We start from the raw sequence: 15,641 nt of genomic DNA on the forward strand, positions 1-15,641 counted from the left end.
AGTTTTAAAATCTTTCAACAATCGCTCTTTTTATATCAAGGAACAGGGCCAATTTACATGGATGACCTGCGATGTGAAGGGAACGAGAGTAGCCTGTTTAACTGCTCGTACTCTGGATGGGGTATTCACGACTGCAGTCATAATCAAGATGTCGGAGTTCTCTGCGGTACATTGAGTATTTGTTCATTTTAGTATAAATATTAAAAGATTGCATCAAATGAAACAACGAATTATAACTCTTTAGGAACCCATATGCATGCTGGCTACACAACACTGATAATTCATATTCGACTTAATTATAATATAAGATTTAAGACTTTAAACCTTACGCCTTACGTGGACGTAATTAATCATGCATATACATGACAAGTTCTAAAATCAACTGTTCTAAAAGCAATTTCCATAATGTATATTTGTACTTATATCTAGATCCAAGCAGAATCCGTCTTATTGGAGGTTCCGGTCGAAACGAAGGACGTGTGGAAGTCCGGCCGGCCGGCAGTTTGAACTGGGGCACGGTTTGTCTAGACCAATTCGACCTGAGGGATGCAGAAGTTGTTTGCAGAATGCTGGACTATCCCAAGGCTTCCCAGGTTCGCACGGATGCCTATTTTGGCCAAGGTAATACATATCTAGTACCCTTTTCCTGTTTAACATCAAATTCTGTGCAATATTATGTGTTTATGATCGATATTTGGCGACTTACTAATTAGCACTATTACAACACAGGAACAGGGCCAATCTATATGGATGACCTACGGTGTGATGGGAACGAGAGTAGCCTGTTTGACTGCTCGTACGCAGGGTGGGGGACTCACGACTGTGATCATGGCCAAGATGCAGGCGTGGTCTGCCTTACAAGTACGTTCATTTAACACGATACATGGATGGAGATGTTCATCTAATATGGACAAACATGGACTGTTTCCTCTTTTTTTATGATATCAATGTGTACGCATAATCATAGAACTTGAAAAAAACGTGAACACTGCGTCCTGGGTCCCTGTAGCACAAGTGGTAAGTGACCCTACTGCTTCGCGACAGAGAAGGGTAGGGTTGATCCGCTGTTCTTTGCTAAAAAAAGTATTGGCCTACCTATTGCACTACTTGCTATCAAACAAATATTTTGCTCCGCCTGAATCTGAGAAAGGGCGCTTATCATTTAACCACCCTCTATCAGTCCTCTGGACAAGAACGAAAATTGAACCTAACACATGCTACCAATATGTGCATCTTCCAATAGTTAGATATTGTTGCATGACATTGAGATAAATTTAAAAGTGGGACTTACTGGAGACAACAAGGGCTTGCTAGATGGGTCTGGCGGTTTACTTGCATATAATTAAATTAATATTGCTATTTAGGATGAATTTGACATTTAGACATGACTTTGATTTATGCATGTACACACAGTAGAAGTAAAACGGACAAAACCCGATAGCTAGTGAAATTGTCTTTTGTAATTGGATGTGCACACCAATGGATGCTTTATTGTCTAGTATAAAGACACGCACCTTTCCATTTTGTTACTTATTTCTAATTGCTTTGTTTGAAGTAGTAACCCAAGAAAGACGCAGACACGCGTTGGCTGCGCTCTATCAGCTCAAAATGGACAAACGCAATTTTCGTGAAAACATTACAAAATTAAAGACTTACACACTTGTATGAAACGTCTCATGTTTGGAAATAGTGAAAATGACGCTGTCTTAGACCAGTTATATACAATAATAGTTTTATGTACTCAGAATATTGATGTAGATTGTTATGCTGTCCATTATGCTAATGCCATTGTGATGTCTTTGTCAGCAGGGCTAGCCCTTTGTAATAGCCATAGGCTAGTTGGGCAGTCCTGGCTGTGCGTCCCGAACAGCTAAACCAAATGTACTTAAATTGTACTACTTCATCAATTAGGAGAATCGTTCCTGTTGGTAACCGTTATGGGGGGAATTCTCCAAATTGATGTCAAAGACGGGTCAAAGATCACGGTCGCTTCATCTTCGTCGCAAGCATATCGGAGGCCCAGTCGGACCCTGGACTACGACCCTATGACTGACTTCGTGTACTGGGTAGGAATGGAGGGCACCAAACGAGTTCGTCGTGATGGACGTAGGGTGGAGACCATCATGGAATCTCATATCAATTGTGGGTGATATTCTGCCTTTTACTTTATTTGTTACTGTCTATCATTCTGTGTACAGTATATCGTATGGAATTTCAAATATATAAACTAGTGCTACCGTAGCATTCACTGATATTGTAGATTACACATATTCTGATAATGCTAATAAAAGTCAATGTTATATGTGCTTCCTTGTTGCCATGGTTAAACATCCACCATAACGCTTTCAGTAAAATGTCGCTGTCGTTGAAATTATAATCTTAACGTTATTGGAAAAAAGTGCTTTTCACTCTTTTCTGATTTTTTTTTACTGCAACTTATGATGATATATATTTAGCCTATGGCCTGAGATTGGACCATGCTGGGGGGAATATCTACTGGAACGACTACGGTTCTCAAAATATCTTAGTAGCCCGGAAGGACGGATCGTTCGCCAAGACACTTCTGACGTCGCGCATCGAGAGGCCTCACGGGCTGGTCTTGGACCCTAGAAACGGGTGATTCTATCAGACACAAGCATGACTTGAAAAAAGTGGCGTGCATGCCATCGTTTAAGACTTAGGGTGTCCACACCACATGTTATGTTCAATGCTTTCCATTCCAATACTTTGCCACCAATTGATCAACAGAAGACGTGCACAAAGACATGTTGGAGCTCTTGTCACCCTTTCTAAAATCTGTTTCTTTTATCCCGCTCAGTATATTGCTCAAAGGAAACTACTTTCCTGAACATCTGTGAACTAATAGGTCACAGTGTTGAGAAACAGGTAGCATTTCCCCAGCTATGAAAGAGTTTCCTTTTCCCATTGTGCGATGCAAGCTTAACATATGTCAATGATTATGCAAACGAATTGTTTGCTGACTGGATACAATTCTGCTTGCTTGGGTACCATCCAGCATACTGGCTCTCCCTTTTCGCTTGCGTACCACGTGGACAAAAAATGAGAGCCAGGGGTACAGAGCCCGGACTTTTGAGGCACTTATGACAGAACTATGACTTAGGTACTGTTATCTGAGGACAGTACCTAAGCCATAGTTCTGTCATAAGTGCCTCAAAAGTTAGGTGGCAGCTTTATTATTCTGCTCTCCAGATAAAAAGTGTTTCTTCTGTTTCCCGACATTTATTTTCACAGACTCATGTACTTGACGAGCAGGGGTGATAACCCCAGAATTGACAGAGCTGCGATGGACGGCAGCAACCTCACTACCATCATCAGCAACCTGACTTCCCCCTCGGCCATTACAATAGACTACGAAGGTGATCGGTGATACATACATTATGGAAACCACCCATCCGTACAAAGAGGACAAAATGTGTTACAACTGTTGGAGGTTCAACACAAATGTATCATTTTGTGACTAATTTTTGAAATGGGTCGCGACACATTGCGTTTTAGCATTCACTCATGAATCATGCAAATCACTCCAAGTATGAGATTCCCATCATTTACCGTATATGGAATTGTACTATTTTCTCATTGACTAGGCAAATTTGGTCTTCATTTGCAGAATTTATGTTGATATTCCTCTCTAGATCAGTTACATAATCATAGAATATGTTTGAATAGTCCCATCATGAAATACCTTTGCATTTATACAATTTCGTCGTTTATTATGAAAATCAGATGATGATTTGCATTATTGCAATGTCATCCTTTCAATTATCATTAAAGCTAAATACGTACGATCACGACGATCCGTTAACCCCTGATGAGTTCTCTTTCATTTTTGATTCGTATTTTTGATGTGTTTGAAAAAAATGTATTCTATTCCTCCCATTCAGAGGATCGGCTGTACTACTGTGATGATCGCAGCATCTTCAGCTCAGACCTGCTCGGCAACGACCAACGGCGACTGTTCTATGAAGATGGGACTTGCTATTATGGAATTGCGGTTGATGATGACTACGTCTACTGGACGTCATATATGGCAGGCGTAATCCGAATGTGAGGATATTTTCTTTATCTTCTTGATACATGTTCTTCCCTGTAAGGCAGCTGTAATTACCAAATGAAGATCTTTTAGGCTAATACAAAGGAAATACTGTTTTACACGTTTTGCTTTCATTTTTCCCTATGGTGATTTGGTTTATGGAAAATGATATGGTTATTTGCTTTACCGAAAGGTTAGATTCTATTCCAACTAAAACAAAGGACTCACCGGAATTTTTGACGGAATCAGTCCGTCTTCTTCAGCACTCTGACCCAATCGCTCTGGTCACGTGTCGCACGTCTGACGTCAGCAATGGGTCAAAGGTTGTTGGAAGTCGATACCTCCCCCGTCCCATGTTTATGAGTTAGAGAAAAAGGTTAACCTTTCCATAATTTACCCGTAATTCACTGACTCTTTTCGATGAAGTTTCATGCAAATGATGAATTGCTGTTACATTTCACATCTCCAGGTCATCCAAGTCCAACATGAATCAGACTGTTACTGTTCTGGTCGATGACGTTACACGCCCAGGCGACATCTACGTGACCACGACATCGACCATTAACATAACCAGTAATGGTAATCACACTTGACAAGCGTTTGTGTGTTTGTAACGATGATTTTAACGATAATTTCATACAAAGTATACAGTCTCAGACATGTATATGCAAATCAAGCCCTATTTCCATACTTGATAATAACAGTTTGCAAATGTGTCGAGTCTTGTAACTCTTGTTACATCTTATAAAAGCTTTGCCATTATAAGAACCTACAGTCTTCATCAACTGACTCGTTAGTATGAATTTGATCAAATCTTGCAATTGTTACTTTCTAGTCTCTACTAAATTTAACGTTATACGTCTTCTCGCTAGGGTGTTCGTCGTCCAATGGAGGCTGTCAGGAGTTGTGCCTTGCTCATCCAGGAGGATGGACGTGCGCCTGCCGGGATACATGGGAACTGCAGGAAGATGGAGTGACTTGTGAGTTAGCATATGGTGGCTGGTATATCCCAAGCAGATTTTCAGCGTATAAGCGGCAGTTAAGCCTTGGCGTAACGTATGCTAATGACATTGCGTTCATGAATGATGTACATCAAGCACAAAATAACGGAACTCAGCCATAGAAGCTGGTGTCATGTTCTTTACGACCACATCTTTATGAACAGAGAATCAACCAAATTTGTAAAATTTCATCACAGATAACAAAGAAATGAACCATTTATAGTAAAAAGTATAATGCCTTTAATAGGTTGTCTCTCTGGCTACACTGCATACGGAGGTGCATGCTTCAAGGCGTACGACCAAGACGAGACCTGCAACCAGGCCAGACAGGTGTGCGCAGCGGACGGGGGGCGCCTGGCCATGCCGAAGAACAGGCACGTCGACAACTTCTTGAGGGATCTCAAGAACGCATTGGATGACAATTCACGTTTTTGGTTTGGCCTAAATGATCAGAACGATGAGGGTGAGTGGGTGTGGGAAGACGGGACTCCACATGACACAACTACTGACTGGAATCAATGGCAGCCGGACGAACCCAACGATAATGAGGGAGGAGAAGACTGTGCGAACTACTATGGTTCAGGATGGAATGACGCACCGTGCACCTCTGCTTACAAGTTTATCTGCCAGTTGAAAAAATGTATGTCACATAACATTTTGTATAGTTAATATTTGTTAGAGGTTGACGTTGATTCAATCAATTAATCATTCGCAGGCATCAGTGTCTGATGCATACTTCTGCAAAAGTACCTTGTAGGAGATTTAGGCCAAATGATATACGATAATTACCATTTGACTCGCCCTGGAGTCGTTGCCAAAATAGTTTTATCACTACACAAGTCTACTCATTTCATGCAACAGGGAAGTCGCGTTGTAGCAGATCGTAGCGTGATCAATCAAACATCATGAAGGAAACGTTGATATGTATTAATGTTTTACTGCCAGCTTTACCAAAGTGGAAGATTGAAAACTTAACAGTTAAGTTTTATTTTTTCAGATTACGCATGATTTATTCAAGATCATAAATCAATACATTTATGAACTGTTTCCATGCACAGCGATAACCTGCACTCTGGGATACTTCCGCTGTGGGGACGGACGTGCGTGTATCCTGTCATGGAAGCGTTGTGATGGGATCACCGACTGTACGGACGGGAGTGATGAGGAGGGTTGTGGTAAGCACTGTCATGACGCCATGTACATAAACTTTGTAGTTGTTCGTAGATTAGAAGACATTAGATACTTCCGACCCAAAGGGCACTTCTAAAGGTTTGGCGTGAGAGGGGGTTATTTCTGATAAAAAAGGACAGTGTGTTGGTGGTATCAAACAACTAGATGTTACGCATGGTACTGCACACGAAAGCACAAAGCTCCACTGAAATGTGTTTTGATTTTAGTATTTTGTTTTCAGTTTCAAACATTGTTCTCCTGTCAAATTAGCAATAGGCTAGAGAAATAAGGTAAGCTACTCTCGTCGTCTGTATTGCATGTCTTCTCGAACAAAACAAATGACTGATCAAATAATTCGTCTCCTTTCTATGTTGCAATTGACTACGGTACTGAATGCTTACAAGTATCAAAATAATCTGAAATGGCATAATCTATTCTTTAAAACAATTCCAGCGTGTCTGCCGATACCTAGGGATTTTCAACTCGGCAGGAGACTTACAATGCTACCTAATCAGCTGGGCCAGATGAAGTTTGAGGAGATACAGAATTCATCTGTCGTGGAGCTGCTCAACGGTTCCTACAGCAACCTGGGAAAGTACCACCCAGAGTTAAGAAAATTCGTAACAACGGTCATTTTCCCTCAATGCAATGTCTCCGAAGAGAGCAAGATTCGGCCCCCTTCGTATTCAATCACATTCAACGGAACCTCGTTCATGTGAGTGAAAACAAAGTTTCACATGCATATGGCAATGCTTTTGATAATTTAATATTTTGAAAAGTTGCGTGTTTAACAACAGCCTTCGATGCCACTTAATCACTCCCATATTTCAACGTACTTGATAACTGGAATCGAATGGCATGCTTTCACTAATATATGGAACATGAGCAACATGAGGTCTGTTTACGCGCAACAAAAAAGCAAACATCACGTTGTAAAGGTGGTACTTACACCAGCCGGTACTAAATCTATTTATGTCTCTTAGGCGTAACGTTACGGGTACACAACTGGTACCATGCCGCTCGTGGTGTGAGGAAGTGCTCAACATGGCTGATGACTGGATAAAGAACCTGCTGCCTCGATGTGACTTGTTTCCATCATCCGAAGATGGTTGTTGGAATTCCATTCCAACCAAGAAGGAAAACGAAGGTGAAAAAGAAGACTTTGTTTTGCACTTTCCTCTGCAAGTAGTATCTAATTCTTATGTCAATCGGCTTCTGCCATGTCGTTTTTCTGTATATCAACTTTGCTGATCAGACTGTGCCTTAAGGTATAAAACGATACATAGTTGGGTTTTATTTTCTGCCACTTGTGACAGCATTTGGTTATTGTGTCTCTTAGTCATAACGTAAGTTTGACTTCGGCACACTTCCTCAGGGATGAATAACTTCGTACATATATATTATCAACTTCGCTTGTCCTCAGTTTGCTACCATGGCATTGGCGTAAACTACCGTGGTACATGGAGTAAAACTACATCCGGGTCAGATTGTGTTGAGTGGACAGTTGCGCAAGCCGGTTACTACAAGACAGAGTACCCATGGGCTAACCTGGACAATAACTACTGCCGCAACCCTACCGGTCTCGATCGGCCATTTTGTTTGACCGAAGACGATAGCCAGGAGGAATGTGACGCTATTCCGTGTGGTAAGTTGTCATGTAACGAAACTATGATTGAAGTACGTACTACCAGAAATAAAGATATTTCATCACTGTGATTAAAAGGTATATGTATATGATTGTACAATACACATCTAATCATATTTGGAGTTGTAGTTATAGTTATAGTGTCCTCCTTAACCGAACCGTTCGTCATTTTCATTTTGGACCATATAAGCCACCTCTCTTGTGTGCTACTGGCTAGCTCATCAGAGGATTGTTATATCTTACCACACCAGATGTAGAAGGCTGCTGGGACAGAGGTCCCCCAAACTACGGCAAGAGAAGTCCAAGCAAGAGGTTCTACTACTCAGGAGAACGGGTCACGTACACGTGCAACGAAGGGTACACACTCAAGTCAGGTTACACTAGGGAAGTGAGGTGCATCGGAGGGGGCATCTGGCAATATGACAAGCCCAGTTGTTCAGGTGATTCTTAGAGTCTCAGTCTCTGCAACAGGTGAATTGCACAAAGCTTTATCTAAGCCTACCACCTTTTTACGTGCCCAGCAAAATATTATCAACCATTTAACATTTCCATGGCAAATAGATACGCAGAGCAGCAAAGTTCAGCTGGAGTCCCTACAAGATTAGTACAACGATTATGTTCGGTACATTATATAGCTAATACAAGATCTAAAATACCACAATTAGTTCATTTGAAAATATTGATTATTTTGTCGGCGGATGTGTTTCATAATTTTTGGGTACAAAACATGTCATGATAAATCTAACATTTACAAGTTTGCGCATAATCACTGTCTTCACAAGTGTGGACCTATTAACACGAGCACCTTTCCTGTAGTAAACCATCGGCGAAGGCTGCAGGAGGAGCTACTGGAGATTTATAGTGCAAGTCTACCACCTGAGAATGTCATCATCAACTTCACTTTTTCTGTGGAACAGATAGTCGACTTGGTAAGTACTGTTATCTGTTACACATTTGACATATCCCGTTTGATTTCCAACAGGAGATTCCTTTTATTTATTTCTAATTTTATAAAATTGCAACAAGGCAAGGCATCCTAGGCAGCAATAGCTGATATCAGGCGTCTAACACATAGCTAATACAAAAACAATGTTGTAATATTACGCATGTATACAAACATAAATTCCTAACATACACAATAACAATGATAATGAAATATTAAAGGAAATTCCTTGTGGGAGCAGATTGCATCTTAATTAATGCTGTTACTCTATTTCAGGATGAAAAGAAGGAGCAACTTGTCGCGTCTGTCGCTATCGATTTCGTAAGTTGCCACAGCTACAAAACTTTACTGACGCCATTTTGGCATTGAGACCTTAACAACCTTTTCCATTGTCATTGTCGGCTTGCACGGTAAAATGTCATTGTTTTTTGCTAGACGTGGCAAGACGGCCGACTGAGTTGGGATCCGAAATACTACGATGACATCACTACACTCAGCGTTCCGGGCAACAGAATTTGGACTCCAACATTGACTTTACAGAGAAAGTACGTTGTTATATTCCCCTTCCAGTGGGAAGGGGGATATACTGTTTTTGCTTGCCTGTTCTTCTTCTTCTTCTTCTTCTTCTTCTTCTTTCTTCTGCCAAAAACCAAGTAGATGTGAGGTGGTGGCTCTACTAGTGCTATTACAGAAATTTACACATGTATGTACCTTATGTTACATGGCACGGATGTTATATTTGACATGTAGGTACCTATAGGAAAGGTGAATACACCTGACAATAAATTATGCTAATGAGGACCTAATTTGCATAATCTATGCAGAAACTTGTATTTCCCTTACCGTAAAAGCTGCGGATGTCATATTTGAGATGTAGGTACCTTTAGGACAGGCGAACACACCTGGCCATGGATTATGCTAATGAGGACCTCATTTACATAATTTATGCAGAAACTTGTATTTCCCTTACCGTAAAGGCTGTGGATGTCATCTTTAAGATGTAGGTACCTTTAGGAAAGGTGAATGCACCTGGCCATAAATTATGCTAATGAGGACCTCATTTGCATAATTTATGCAGGAACTTGTATTTCCCTTACCGTTAAAGCTGCAGATGTCATATTTGAGATGTAGGTACCTTTAGGGAAGGTGAACACGCTTGGCCATGAATTATGCTAATGAGGACCTCATTCGCATAATTTATGCAGAAACTTGTACTTCCCTCACCCTAAAAGCTGCAGATGTCATATTTGAGATGTAGGTACCTTTAGGAAAGGTGATCACACCTGGCCATGAATTATGCTAATGAGGACCTCATTTACATAATTTATGCAGAAACTTGTATTTCCCTTCCCGTAAAAGCTGCAGATGTTATATTTGAGATGTACGTACCTTTAGGAAAGGTGAATACACCTGGCCATGAATTATGCTAACGAGGACCTCATTTGCATAATTTATGCAGAAACTTATATTTCCCTTACCGTACAAGCTACAGATGTCATATTTGAGATGTAGGTACCTTTAGGAAAGGTGAATGTACCTGGACATAAATATGATAATGAGGACCTCATTGGCATAATTTATGTAGAAACTTGTATTTCCCTTACCGTAAAAGCTGCAGATGTCATGTTTGGGATGTAGGTACTTTTAGGAAAGGTGAACACACATGGCCATGAATTATGCTAATGAGGACCTTATTTGCATAATTTATGCATAAACTAGTATTTTCCTTCCCGTTAAAGCTACGGATGTCATATCTGAGATGTAGGTACCATTAGGAAAGGTCAGAAAACCTGGTCATAAATTATGCTAATGAGGGCCTCGTTTGCATAATTTATGCAGAAACTTCATAATACCCTAGTTGCTTCTTCAATTTACCCACTTGACAGTAATAAAACAGTACACCAAATGTCTTTCAAAGAATGTTAGATATTGATTTACTCCACATGATTGTAAATATGAATGTTAACGTCGTAACCTAGTATTTTACCGACTGTATGTTTAATGTAATGATCATGTTTTCCCCAGGGTTTTCCCTTAGAAACTAGCTTTCGCTAGTTGCGCAACCCTAGGATGTAAATACAATGTACATGCTGAACCAATAAATAGCTAGATAAACTAAAACAATGGCCAAACATGATACAATTCTACGCTATCCCAGTACGGACTGTGCGAGCTGTACACTGCAAAATTATGTAGTTACCCAAAAAATACAATTTTTGATACAGATTAAAAAAGAAAAATGCCCGAATTTTTTTGGTTTGCTTCCCAGTGCTGATCCAGGTGAGAAAGGCCTACGTAATGAAGTACCGGTCCGAGTGAGCAGTAATGGCCGGGTGGAATGGAGTGTAGAGACCCTGACTACCACCGTGTGCAATGCAGACCCGTTCTACTTTCCTGCAGACACCATGGAATGCCACATCTGTTTTTCTGCAGCTACAGCAATCAAGCAAACCATTCGTAAGGCTTTTACGGATTATGCTTTGTGCCAATTTGGTTTAATATCATTACTGCTTACAGCAATGTCCATACCATAACCATGATACAAAACCTTTCAGAGGTGTGGCATTTGTGGAAAAGAAAATATCATCTTTGAACAAAAGGATACCAGATTTTGCAACTAGGGGTTGTTACTTACATAGGATAAACTTTTGTCGTCATCAACCACAATAAAAAAATGGCTTGTTTTTATATCTGGTACATGTTATCCTGATGGCAACAAAACATATCAAGTGATAATTTATTGGAACCATATGTTGAACATAGAATGCCAGGGAGGGAGGTCTTCAGCAGACAACAGAAACAGTCCGTGTAACTCTTATTCTACTGCAAAAACGGAGGGCGAGTGGTACAGAAAGGATAATATCTTCGCAAAAGACAACAGGGAGGCGTGCTTTACTGTTCATCTGGCGAGGATCCCCACGTTCCACATCGCCACGACTGTTGGACCCTGCATCATCCTGGTGGTGTTGATGATCATCACCTTCATCTTGCCACTGGACAGGGGAGACCGGATCTCGTTCGGAGTGACCATTCAACTCTCCATGGTCGTATCTCTTGTATTTGTGACAGACGTACTTCCTGTCAAGGGAGCTTTGCCATTTTTTGGTGAGTGAAATTGAATAAGATTAGACTGTCGTCAGATTCAGTTTTATTTACATTTTCATGTACAAAGGGGCTCATGATTTTTAAGATTCACTTATTAAAACATAACTATAATATTACGAATTTACAGATAACTTTCGCAAACAGATTGAAAATAAGACGAGTTTAGTTTCACTTATACATAAACAATTCACCAACTTGACAGTCAGAGAAGTGAATTGGAGTTACATTAGTTGCTCAATGTTCACCCATAACACTGTTGAACAGTACAGTAAAACTTGGTGGTATTGGTAGTCAGTACGTGTGGTAGAACAGTTTTTGTAATCAAGGAATGTTTTAAAAACCATTTGTTCTACATATCTATAACCTTAGGTTGTTTTGATGTGACTTATTCAGCATTCTTTCAGCTGTTTACCATGTGTAATGTTACAGCTACGCTGATCATCGTGTGGATGGGGCTGATGGGAATTTTCCTCTTTGTCACTGTGGCCATCATCGTTCTTCACGACCGGGAGGGCAGCCTGTCTCCGTCGACGAAGATAATTTTTCTCCGCTACATTTCAAAGTACCTACAATTCGTTCCAACACATTTGGGTTTCTTTTTTCTCTGTGTATACTATATTATGTAATTATATATTATACATATACAATTAAAGCTCAGTGATAATTCCGTCACAATATATCTGTTGTTTTAGAGAAATAAACCATTCTACTGCTACTACTACTAATGATCCGATATATTTGTTCACCTACAACTTCTTTGATACTATGTATTTGAAGAAGGTATCATTAGATTTTACTAATTTCTTCAATGAGGGTTTTCACTTTATTGTTTCTTTGGTCTGTTTGCTGGTAGGTCGGTTGGTTGGTATGTTTTCTGTCTTCTAAGATGAGGAATACTTTTCGTTCAGTACATCGTCCATGAAGAATATGAATATAAACAATAAACTGTAAACAGCATTGAGAAGCATTTGCGTCATTTAATCTTTTTCCCGTTATTGTTTGTTATCAAGGATACTGCTGTTGGGTGATCTAACAGAAGAGAAGCGTGCAAGCGATGGAGAGACAGGCCTGGCCAACCACCCTGCCATAAAGCTGACCAACTACGTCTTTGAAACCGATGGCAAGGCGGTGGTCAAGGTCAAAATACATGACGGTGGCAATGAGAGGGCCGGGCAGCCGTCAACGCCTCCCACCGGTCTGGAGGCCAACGGTTCCTCCCGCATTCCTGAGCTGATCTCCAGTGTGAAGGAGTTAACCAGGGTGATGAAGACCGAGATGGGGGAGCTGACTACGGCGGTTCATAACCAGACAGAGGAGCTAAACAAGACCATGAAGAACGAGGAGGAGGTGTCCGACTACACCCTGCTGGCTAAGGTCCTGGACCGGCTGTGTCTTGTCATGTACATCATCAGCATCGTGGCAGCCGTCCCCATGACCATGTATTTGGCCAAGTAGAGATCTGGCATGAATAGTGATGAAACGTACAAAACAGTTGTGTATACGTAAATGAAGAAAAACACAAAATAAAAACCCAGAAACGCAGATGTTTTGTTACGCTACCAATCCCATGTACGAAAATCCGATTTCCAATGCGGGGTCGTAATGATAGATTACTGTCTAGGATCTAGAATTTTAATCCGACTTGTGTGCATGTGACAAGCCCTTAATTTGGATTATTTGAACCGGACACAATATTGTTCCTTCAGGCCCTTGTAGAGCCTACTTGCACATTGCACAGCACGTTTCCTTGCTGTTTCAGTAGCAGGCCTAGGGTATATAATTTTACAGGGAGGGGTTGCTAGCCCTTCCCCTAAAACATGCGCGATGCACCTCCTCGAGGACAGGACCCATATTTTACTTCCCTTTCGAAAGACCGAGATGTCCTGACCCAGGTATGAACCGGGGTATCCCAGTTAACAGTTAACTGGAATCAGAAGCCCTTATCTTATACTGCTACCAGTTGAGGTAGGATCAGCAATAGACATAATGCTGTTCATCGTTAACTATTATCTAATACTTTATTAAGTTATTTGGTCCATTTGTTAGAATCGAGCTGTTATGTCAATATATGATATATATTTCTCACATGATCTTATGGGTGAAATCCTGGCAATATCCAAACTTTATGCAAGTGGGCAAAAAATGTAAATAAATTCACGCATATTGCTTAACAAGTATCCAATACCAGTGAACTAATTGACAAGCCATTTGAATTAACTAGCAACATTAGGTCGAATACGAAACACATTTCAGGGCTCAATAAAAAAAGGAAATTTTCTCAATTGCAAAAACACCAGGGGCCTATTGACCTGATTTGTTTTTGAAAACCGGTGAAGATCATTGCAGCCGTGGATGTCATCCTTACAATCAAGCCAGTGTGGCCTAAGTGTAGTTTGCGAAATGTAGATACATCGTTTTACATTATACTAGACTTTGTGTGTGCTGCATGTGTGTGTGATTTATACCATGGTAACATGTTATTTCATTCAATAAGTATCATATCATTACTGTTAATCAAAGGCATAATTTAGCCATATATAAAATTGATAACATAGACCATTTCTCTGTAGGATTTTGTCCAAATGCAAAACTCTAGTGCTGTAAACAATAAAACAAATTGAACATTTGCAACGAACTAAGGTCAAACCAATTTTCTACCTTGTCAAACCCTGTCATGATCTGGGTATTCAAACACTCTCAATACCAGTGAAACATTTGCCATCTTAGATATAAATGTGTATCTATATAGCCGGCGTAACCGCCCTTCGGCGTAACACACTAGCTTCGCAGGCACGCGGCACAGCGACAGCTGGTTATACTACACAGCACGACCCGTGACGTCTAAATACACTGAACCAACAGCGCCTGAAGTACATTTTTTCTTAAATGAGTCTGCAATACCAAAACAATTTGTTCTACTATTTTTTGTCATTGAATACTTAAGGCATTGAATGACCAGTAGATTTTGAAGCTTGTACTGCGTTTGCACTAAGATCTGGTCACTAGACAACCCTATGGGCGAAATCCTGCATTGTTCACTAAAAAGAATTTCAACGATTTTGCTATAGTATAGTGAAATATACACCATAGACTATTTAGGTAATGCATATTAATAATTTGGAGAATAGATGGTAACTATAAGTGTATAGGCAATAGCGCATAATAAAGAGTTTTGATAGCTCCCATCGGATTAGTATTTGTGCCTAATGCATAGCGTTCCAATTTTGTAATCTGTCTTTTACGATCAGTAAATGTAAATGGGATCACGTGCATGTTGTTTGAACATCTGATGTATTGATGCCTGCTAACAAACAGAATTTTGAATAAAATCTTTGGAAAATGTCGTAGGCTGTGTTTTATTTTGTTATATCCTTCATCCTTCAAGGCGACTGTCCTAATTCCGTTTTGGTTATGCTTACTGCTGCCAGAACCAAGTGATAATGACCTTCTTGTAGTTGAACAGGGAATGAGAAAAGTACGACCACGGACGGAAAGACGAAGATGCCAGCCGCGTAGAAAGACACGTCATAGTCGCCTGTCCATACAGCCAGGGGGTGAACGGCAAAATTGATCTAAATGTACATGTATGTGGTCGAGTTGGATTGTGCCTTGTTTATATTGCAGTTATGTTGTAGGGCTATCGGGGTCTGAAACCAAAGCCTTACTCTTTGCGACAATGGATTCTAGGAAAGATTGCAAAGTTGTGTTCATTATTGGCCGGTATTA

At 40.4% G+C, this 15,641-nt stretch overlaps 1 protein-coding gene and 1 long non-coding RNA gene across 2 annotated transcripts; both read left to right on the forward strand.

Annotated features, from left to right (window-relative positions):
* The first annotated feature begins 440 nt into the window (after positions 1–440).
* Positions 441–2,136, forward strand: LOC136422554 (uncharacterized). Its single transcript, XR_010753635.1, has 3 exons — positions 441–621; positions 730–861; positions 1,912–2,136. It is a non-coding gene; the product is annotated as an uncharacterized lncRNA (long non-coding RNA).
* Positions 2,137–3,254: 1,118 nt separating this feature from the next.
* On the forward strand, positions 3,255–15,259 carry LOC136423241 (uncharacterized). Its single transcript, XM_066411348.1, has 17 exons — positions 3,255–3,377; positions 3,903–4,065; positions 4,521–4,630; positions 4,924–5,031; positions 5,300–5,692; positions 6,111–6,227; positions 6,676–6,937; positions 7,206–7,369; positions 7,646–7,867; positions 8,119–8,307; positions 8,684–8,796; positions 9,087–9,131; positions 9,246–9,355; positions 11,080–11,267; positions 11,574–11,915; positions 12,345–12,477; positions 12,926–15,259. Exons 1-17 carry the CDS (start codon positions 3,257–3,259, stop codon positions 13,368–13,370), a joined length of 3,225 nt encoding a protein of 1,074 aa, XP_066267445.1. The 5' UTR covers positions 3,255–3,256; the 3' UTR covers positions 13,371–15,259.
* The last annotated feature ends 382 nt before the right edge of the window (positions 15,260–15,641 follow it).

Source organism: Branchiostoma lanceolatum, chromosome 17, assembly GCF_035083965.1.
Source record: "Branchiostoma lanceolatum isolate klBraLanc5 chromosome 17, klBraLanc5.hap2, whole genome shotgun sequence".
In the NCBI taxonomy this organism is placed as follows: Eukaryota; Metazoa; Chordata; class Leptocardii; order Amphioxiformes; family Branchiostomatidae; genus Branchiostoma; species Branchiostoma lanceolatum.

What these genes read in the sequence shown, in the direction of transcription:
- LOC136423241 (XM_066411348.1), top strand. Translation starts at nt 3,257, where the DNA reads ATGTACTTGACGAGCAGGGGTGATAACCCCAGAATTGACAGAGCTGCG. An exon ending in AACCAAGAAGGAAAACGAAG is followed by an intron (nt 7,370 to 7,645) that starts GTGAAAAAGAAG and finishes GCTTGTCCTCAG; the next exon opens with TTTGCTACCATGGCATTGGC. An exon ending in TGGAACAGATAGTCGACTTG is followed by an intron (nt 8,797 to 9,086) that starts GTAAGTACTGTT and finishes ACTCTATTTCAG; the next exon opens with GATGAAAAGAAGGAGCAACT.